Below are 9,589 nucleotides of genomic sequence, written 5' to 3' on the forward strand. Positions count from 1 at the left end.
AGAGAGAGAGAGAGAGAGAGAGAGAGCTACAGAGAGAGAGAGAGAGAGAGAGAGAGAGAGAGAAAGAGAGAGAGCTACGAGAGAGAGAGAGAGAGAGAGAGAGAGAGAGAGGGAGAGAAAGAGAGAGAGAGAGAGAAAGAGAGAGAGAGAGAGAAAGAGATCTGATGATTATGTTGTGGGGGTGAACAGGAGATTTCCATGTTCCAAATGTATTACTTTGAACACGGATGACAAAAAAAGCACTTTGACACAAAAGATCAGACTTCACTTTCATCTCACCTCGGTGTGAGCGCTGAAATTGTTTTCTCGGGGGCGGGGGATGAAGATATGTGTGTGTGTGTGTGTGGGGGGGGGGGTTCTCTGCACATCAGTGGAACAGAAGACTTCATCAGCCCCCACACTGTGCTTGGCTGGTAAAATCTGCTGCAAAAGTGCCACAAACCTGCAGGTACACTTCTTCTTAACCAATGCAGCCCCTAAGCCCTGATCTAGAGCCTGATGTTAACCCAGTACTACAGTTTGATATTACTAGAGCCTGCTGTTAACCCAGTACTAGAGCCTGCTGTTAACCCAGTACTAGAGCCTGATGTTAACCAGTACTACAGTTTGATATTAATTAACTTACATTTCCTTCCGTACAACAGCCTGACGTAAATGCACAGTTACAGCCTGCTATCACCCAGAGAGAAGAAATACTTTTTTCTGATTGGCTGGTGGGGTGGCTATTTATTCTGAATAACGGGACACCTATGAAGTAGATCTGGTAAAAAAAAAACGTTTTAATCACTGTTAGGGCCAAAGAAATTTGTACAACAAACTGAACAAGTTGGCTTTTTTGTAAACGGAACCGATTGTTTCCTTTGCTATAAAGGCATGATTATTGCCTATAGTGGCAACCAGGTGATAAGCGGGATAACGGCCTTCAAGGTGTCCTGTTATACAGAATTACTGTAATGGCCTTGGCGGAGGAAAAAGTTCTTTGCCTCCCCCTCGTCCATTAATTCCATATAACGGGACACCTCTGCGGCCGCTATCCCATATTATCACCTGGTGGGGGTGGCTATTAATTCTGAATAACAGGACACCGTTCCATATCAATGCTTATGAATGGTAACTATAACAACCATAGTAGGACTACGGTTGCAGGCTTCGCAACAATGGAATCAACTGTAAACAAGCTAACTGTCCATGCTATCAGAAGTTGTACAACAAGCTGAACTAGTGAGCTTCTTTTTAAACGGAACCGCGTGTTTCCTTTGCTTTACAGTGGCAACCGGGTGATAAGCGGGATAACGGCCTTCGAGGTGTGTCCAGTTATACAGAATTAATGGACTCTCCGCTGCGCGTCGGGGAGTTCTTTGCCACTTTCCCTCGTACAATAATTCCGTATAACAGGACACCTCGGCGGCCGTTATCCCTTACTTAACCCCAGCGGTTCAGCCTCCAGAGAGTTTGTGTCTGAGATGGTTGCTCCAATTTTAATGTCTGAGGTCGGGGTAGCTCCAGGTTAAACCTGACCTGCTTAAGACCTGGAGCAGTACCATGCAGCGCAGTGTCAGATGTTAAAGCTACAGTCTGTGATTATGACGAAAGGTTGGTACTATTTGAGGTGAGTAACAGCCAATCAAATTGACGTCCACGCTCCTGGAGTAACATGTTGATTTAGCTGGAATAATGTGTGGCTTGGTCTGCAGCACATTGCTTCCCATTTGCAAAACCAGGAATGTATGCAAACACAATGGAATGTATGTAAGTAAATAATGTATAGAACGTCGGTCAGTATTGGGAAAATAAGTCAGCAGAGAAGTATAAGTATAAGTATACTTTTTTGATCTCGTGAGGGAAATTTGGTCTCTGCATTTATCCCAATCTGTGAATTAGTGAAACACAAACAGCACACAGTGAACACACAGTGAGGTGAAGCACACACTAATCCCGGCGCAGTGAGCTGCCTGCTTCAACAGCGGCCCTCGGGGAGCATGGAGGGGTTAGGTGCCTTGCTCAAGGGCACTTCAGCCGCGGCCCACTGGTCGGGGCTCGAACCGGCAACCCTCCGGTTACAAGTCCAGAGTCCTAACCAGTTGGCCACAGCTGCCCCAAAGTCTTGTTCCGTCCTGAAGGGACTTATTTTACCAACAATGACCGCCGTTCTATACATTATCCCGCTTATTACACAGCTACTTGCCAAAATGAAACAATAAACTCCCCACGATATGACTGTTTAGCCTACATAGCCTGGGCTATAGCCTATTTGTTACCGTTTCATCGTGGCTTTTGCTGAGAAACAAATAGTTCGCAACAACACACGCTGAACTTGAATCGAACATTCTTTAGAACACAGCTGATCAACCGTCTGCTTTTCACTTTTGAATGAATTTCGAGTAGTTGCGGAGTGATATGAACCCTTTGAGTGTGTAAATGTGGTTTCATCTCCTCTCCTCTCATCACATCTTCTCTCCTCTCTCTCCCTCCTCCCCTCTCTTCTCCTCTCCTGTCCTCTCCTCTCATCTCTTCTCCACTCCTCTCTTCTCCTCTCCTTTCCTCTCCTCTCATCACCTCTCTTCTCCTCTCCTCTCCTCTCCACTCCTCTCCTCTCCACTCCTCTCCTCTCCTCTCCTCTCCACTCCACTCCTCTCCTCTCCTCTCCTCTCCTCTCCTATCCACTCCTCTCCTCTCCTCTCCTCTCCACTCCTCTCCTCTCCTCTCCTCTCCTCTCATCACCTCTCCTCTCCTCTCCTCTCCTCTCCTCTCCTCTCCTCTCCTCTCCTCAGTGCCCTGGGTGAGTTCCTCAGAGATGCTTAACTCCTGTCTGCCCCGCCACTGTTTACTACAGAAAACAACCTTGAATTAATGAGACTGGAGGCACGAAAGGGAGAGAAAGACCGAGAGAGAGGGAGAGAGAGAGAGAGAGAGAGAGAGGGAGAGGGAGAGAGAGAGAGAGAGAGAGGGAGAGAGGGAGAGAGGGAGGCAGAGACAGTGAGATAGTGGGAGAGAGAGCAAGAGAGGGAGAGAGAGAGAGTGATAGAGAGAGGGGGAGAGAAAGGGAGAGAGAAAGAGAGAGAGGATTGTCGGGCGGTTGCTCTCCGTCTCTCACGGTCTTCCCCCAACTGCAGGAACTCCAGGTGACTGAACACAATCCCTTGCCTTTCCCTGGAAGAGACTTTGCGGCTCAGAGAAAAACGCACTAAGCACACCACACACCCACTTCTCAGCAGCTTTACATAAGCATCCAGGGAACGCTTTCCTCAGATAGGCAAGAGACGAACACGGCCTGTGTCTGTAAGGAGCTCTGCAGCTGCCATGTGATGCCATGCGATGCCAACTCAGCTGAAGAGGAGACAGCACCCACTGGCATCCCTCACCAGAGGAGCCCAGAGAATCTTCACTCTACACCAGCCCATGCACACCCACACCCACATGTACAACACACAAACACACACACCCACACACACACACACACACACACACACACACATGTACAACACACAAACACACACACCCACACACACACACACACACACACACACACACACACACACATGTACAACACACAAACACACACACCCACACACACACACACACACACTGAGCACAAAATGCATACACACACACACACACACACACACCATGAGATTCGGAGAGAATGCCCCAAGCATCAGTTCAGGGGCACTTCTCCACCACCGCCAACACGTACACACACACACACACACACACACACACACACACACACACACACACACACACACACACACTCACAATAGAGCTGGGGTTTTCTTACATACTGTTCCTGAGAGAGGATCTAATGAACAGAGACTACTTCACCTCTCACAGATGGACATGTTATCCAATCGCTTTTAATAATTCACACAGAGCAGACTCCAGTCCAGAGACTCTCCTCTCCTCTCTCTCTCTCTATCTCTCTCTTCTCCAGCACAACACACACTTTCATCCCGTTCCACTGCTGTGTACACCTCTCTCTCTCTCTCTCTCTCTCTCTCTCTCTCAGACACACACAAACACACTGGCTTGGTCTGTCTGTCTTTGTGATCATGGAAATCTCCAGATTACCGTCTACGCAGCCCAGTCCAGCCCAGTCCATTGCAGCCTTCACAATAAAATGCCAATCAAAAGTGACCTTTTTCTCATCACTTAGCCAAACACACCTGGCTCATCACTTAGCCAAACACACCTGGCTCATCACTTAGCCAAACACACCTGGCTTGTCTCACCTGCGTCCGCCTGTTCTGGTGCTCAGAGGAGCCTGGTGGAGTTTGTCTGGCATATGCTGAAACTGACCAGTCATCACTGTGTGTTGTGTGTGTGTGTGTGTGTGTGTGTGTGTGTGTGTGTGTGTGTGTGTGTGTGTGTGTGTGTGTGTGTGTGTGTGCGTGCGTGGTGTGTATGCATATGCTGAAACTGACCAGTCCAGTTACTCATCCGCCCCGTCTCCGTGCTCCCACTACAAGCTGCTGGAGTCACGCTCTCACACACTGCTCTCACACACACACTGTTCTCACACACTGCTCTCACACACACACTGCTCTCACACACTGCTCTCACACTGCTCTCACACACACACTGCTCTCACATACACACTGCTCTCACACTGCTCTCACACACACACTGCTCTCACATACACACTGCTCTCACACTGCTCTCACACACTGCTCTCACACACTGCTCTCACACACACACTGCTATCACACACTGCTCTCACACACACACTGCTCTCACACACTGCTCTCACACACACACTGCTCTCACACACACACTGCTCTCACATACACACTGCTCTCACACTGCTCTCACACACACACTGCTCTCACATACACACTGCTCTCACACACTGCTCTCACATACACTGCTCTCACACACTGCTCTCACACACACACTGCTATCACACACTGCTCTCACAAACACACTGCTCTCACACACTGCTCTCACACACACACTGCTCTCACACACTGCTCTCAAACACTGCATGTGAAATGAGTTAACTATCTGTATGTTGTATTTGCACATGTAAAGAAAAATGGTCTACAGTAAATGCAGCAGGCTGCCACACCATTTAATTAAAGAAGCTCATTAGGACCTTGTCCAATCACTCCTTCATAAGCGAGTTTCAGGGTGATGATTCAAGAGCCTATAATTAAACGTTAAACTTGCACACTATCTAACACCACTTGACTTGTCACTTTTACAATTAATGATTTTTTTTTCAATGTTTAAAATTGTTTGATGATGTGACTGCCTTTCATCTACTTAATTCTTAATTCTATTCTTTTTTGTTTTCATTTCAAGCATTTTAAATGTCCGTGTATGAAATGTGCTGAGTAAATAAACTTGCATTGCCTCTTTTGTCAAATCATCCTTCCTTACGCAAATTTAGTCTTTGACAGCAAGAGGCTGTGGTCTGATTCTCGCATGATTCTGGCTCACATCTGGCTTAGATCTGGCTCAGATCTAAACTTTTAAACTAAACTTTTCTCCTCCTGCAGGGTTGGTAGAGGGCAGATGAAGGATCCTAAATCCCACATAAGACCTGAGGGGCTTCCAGCCTGTACTCCTCCAGCGTAGCGTAGCGTGGTCGAAGCATAGTGTAGCGTGGCTGTAGCGTAGCGTGGTTGAAGCGTAGCGTAGCGTGGAATAGCATAGTGTGGAGTAGTGTAGCGTAGCGTGGTCGAAGCATAGCATAGCGTGGTCGTAGCGTGGTCGAAGCGTAGCGTAGCGTGGTCGAGGCGTAGCGTAGCATAGCATAGTGTGGAGTAGTGTAGCGTAGCGTCGTAGAAGCGTAGCGTGGAGTAGCATAGTGTGGAGTAGCGTAGTGTGGTCGAAGCGCAGCGTGGAGTAGCATAGTGTGGAGTAGCGTAGCGTGGTCGAAGCGTAGCGTGGAGTAGCATAGTGTGGAGTAGCATAGTGTGGAGTAGCATAGTGTGGAGTAGTGTAGCATGGAGTAGCGTAGTGTGGAGTAGCGTAGCGTGGACTAGCATAGTGTGGAGTAGCGTAGCGTAGCATGGAGTAGCATAGTGTGGAGTAGTGAAGCGTAGTGTAGCATGGAGTAGCATAGTGTGGAGTAGTGAAGCGTAGTGTAGCATGGAGTAGCATAGTGTGGAGTAGCATAGTGTGGAGTAGCGTAGTGTAGCGTAGCATGGAGTAGCATAGTGTGGAGTAGTGAAGCGTAGCGTAGCATGGAGTGGCATAGTGTGGAGTAGTGAAGCGTAGCGTAGCTTTCCCACCACTGCTGAGTCTGAGTCTCTGTGCAGTAGGAGATTAAGGAGGGGAGTCCAGCATACAGAATGAAAGTGCTTTTACTGACTCTGAGCCAGCGGGCTCTGGAGACCAGTCAGGCTTCTGTCCAACCTCACAACACACACTGCTAATATATGCCCACCCCAGCCCTGTTCACAACACACACTGCTACTCTATGCCCACCCCACCCCTGTTTACAGTCCTGGTGCCCTGTGCCCACCCCACCCCTGTTCACAGTCCTGGTGCCCTGTGCATGTGCAGTCCTACTCACTGGGTGGTAACAACAGTCCATATTCCAGGGGCATAGATTGGCACCAGCCAGCAGCCAAATGCTGGTAACATAATTATGAAAGTAGCTGCTAGATTTCAGACATAAAATAATAATAATAATAACTTACTATTGAGTGGCCAGTGAACATTACCATTTATTTGTCAGTGGTTGGTAGATTTTAAACATTTATAAAAAGTTAATTTCCATCGCTGGAGTACTGTGCTGGAGTATTTTGGTGGAGTACTGTGGAGCACAATGCTGGAGTACTGTGCATATCCAATCCCAGCCACAGCACTGGGCATAGTGTGCATACACATCTCCTCTTACATCACTGTATGTGTATCTGTGCATACACATCTCCTTATCATACTGGTTTATGTAGCCCCACTCACTGTACTGTATGTGTATCTGTGCATGTGCATCCCAACGCAGGGCTGGGCTCACTGTGTCTGCATATGCATCCGTGCTCACAGTAGCATGTATATTCAGCCAACACACTCAGCTTAGTCACACACTGGCATATTGTTTCTTCTACATGTGAAGTTCCATTCACAACACTGGGTATAGTGTCTGTGGCGCGAGTGTGTGTGTGTGTGTGTGTGTGTGTGTGTGTGTGTGTGTGTGTGTGTGTGTGTGTGTGTGTGCGTACGTGCGTGTGTGTGTGTTTGTGCATGTGTGTGTGTGTGTGTGTGTGTGTGTGTGTCTGTGCATGTGTGCGTGCGTGCGTGTGTGTGCGTGTGTGTGTCTGTGTGTGTGCATACAATAGCTGCTGACTCAGCTGCTTCCAAGGAGCCGTGCTCAGCTGCATGGTCAACACAGATTCCCATCCGGCCACACGCCTCGTGCCCCAAGCATACTGGATGGTGCTGACTTGGTGATGACTGCTAACAGCATAACAGGAGCTGTGTGTGTGTGTGTGTGCATATTTGTGTGTAGGCACGTGTGTGTGTGTGCATGTATGTGTGCATGTGAACATTTCATTTGTGCAAATGTGTGTGTGTGTTTGTGCGTGTACGTGTACAGTATGTGTGCATGTGCGTGTGAACATTTCATTTGTGCAAATATGTGTGTGTGTGTGTGTGTGTGTGTGTGTGTGTGTGTGTGTGTGTGTGTGTCTCTGTGCGTGTCCACTTCCTCGCGGAATCACATTATTTGTCCATTATAACCAGCAGCCATCTAGATCTAACAGAACATATGAGCTGCAAACTGTAATCCTGACTGCAGAAGTGCATTTGGTGAGTTGACCGTGTTAGACTGTGCATCTCACCCAGAGACCATATTAGACTGTGCATCTCACCCAGAGACCGTATTAGACTGTGCAATCCACCCAGAGACCGTGTTAGACTGTGCATCTCACCCAGAGGATTGTATGGCTCCTCACTGTTTGTCAAACAGCATCACAGGGATAGAAGACTTATTTTCTGAGCACAAGCATTATCACCCCTTAAATTGCACAATTACACACTTATTCTTATATATAGTAGTACAGTAGTTTATATGTTTAGATATTTTTGCTTGTATATTAATTGTTCTTACAGCTACAGTACGTAATATATCTTTGAGTTTGTGTTCGTCGATTTATGTAAACTACTGCTGCAACCACGCAATTTCCCCTTGGGGATGAATACAATATCTACCTAATCTACCTATGGCTAGTTTTGTTTACGTTTGATGATCTTTTATAAATGTCTTATTCACATAATTGTATTGTTTTAATTGTTTTCTTCAAACTAGTATGACTTTATGTTGTACTGCTTTGCACATCTAATTTTATTTTATTTTATTTTGAAAATGTATTCATTTTATGACTGTCTGTCTGTTTGCTTTTGCTGCCTTTGTACAGCACTTGTAACTTGGTTTCACAGACAGTCGACAGACGACAGACAACAGACAACCCCGTCCTGTCTGTATCCCTGAGGGCAAGCACCTGGCAGATCTGCAGGGAGGCAGAGCATCCTGAGAGGTAGGATGTTATTGGCTCTGAGCAGGAAAGAGTCTTCCGAACGTCTGGCCTTTTCTCTCCCAACGCAGGCTGGATCTGTCAGCTGCCAGCTATATGCTGGAGGCTTTATGCCAATCCAATTAGGAGCTTTAGGCTGGGAGACTGGCTTAGGGCCACCGCCTCATGCACCCAACCAAGCCATCAGCACAAATCCATACTCACGAGACAAGGCTCTTACTCTGCTATGAAAGTGAAGCCAGAAGCATAATTAATGGCTATCTATCCCATACACTGTGCCATCCAATGACTAGACTATTTAGCAAATGTAGACCTACAGTATGTTATCATTCTTGTCTTAAAATGTGTGCAAAGGATAGCCTATGCTTTAAGCTAATATTCATATATTAAACAACCTGTAGCCATGGCAGAATAAACTTCATGACAATAGTAAAGTAGCCTACAAATAATGCCACACACAGTAGCCTACTCCTCTAATTGAAGAGATGACTCATGACAACCTATCACTGTGGTGTTTTCAATTACCTTTCTCAATAATTTCAGTACATCCGCTGCCTGGTCCACTTTCTGTTCCCGCAGTAGTCTCTGTATCTCCCGGACCCAGGCGACTCTCCTCACGTAAGGGCTGCTGTTGCTATTTCTGCGCAGCATCCCCGGAAGCTTCTCCGACTTCAGCATAAGCGATGTGAATAGAAAGTCCCCGCCACCACGACTGTCACTCCGCTCGGCGTCCCCAGAGCTATAGTTGCGCTGGCGACCCTTCCTAAAAAAACTAGCTTGACTGTCCAGACTTCTCTGCCTGGTCAACTTGGACCCCATGTTTTTTTTGGTTTTTTTTATCTTCTTTAAAAGCCCGCTACAGTAGCCTATTGTATGGTTGTAGTAGCAGCCGTGTGGTGCTGATGCAAACTGTCACTAAGTCTCGTAGCTATACGTCCATATTCAAAGTGAAGTTCGTACCTGTGAGATAGGCTACTTTACTTGGATAGGATATCCGTAGTCTTATTACATGTCCACATTTGCACGTCATGTCGTTAAAAAAATATGCTACTCTTTATCGACTTGCTGTTTCTTTCTCCGTGTTGTGCGCATGCTGCTGTTGTTGTCCT

The 9,589-nt window shown here is 47.0% G+C and overlaps 1 protein-coding gene across 4 annotated transcripts in view; it reads right to left on the reverse strand.

Annotated features, from left to right (window-relative positions):
• The window catches only part of lrrc75bb (leucine rich repeat containing 75Bb), a 47,980-nt gene extending 38,391 nt beyond the window's left edge, over positions 1–9,589 (reverse strand). For all 4 annotated transcript variants that reach the window (XM_042058362.1, XM_042058363.1, XM_042058361.1 and 1 more), the window contains exon 1: positions 9,006–9,589. In XM_042058362.1, coding sequence (XP_041914296.1) covers positions 9,006–9,299 — 294 coding nt within the window. In that variant the 5' untranslated portion in view covers positions 9,300–9,589. The remainder of the gene's footprint in view (positions 1–9,005) is intronic.

This window comes from Alosa sapidissima, chromosome 13 (assembly GCF_018492685.1).
Source record: "Alosa sapidissima isolate fAloSap1 chromosome 13, fAloSap1.pri, whole genome shotgun sequence".
NCBI lineage: Eukaryota > Metazoa > Chordata > Actinopteri > Clupeiformes > Clupeidae > Alosa > Alosa sapidissima.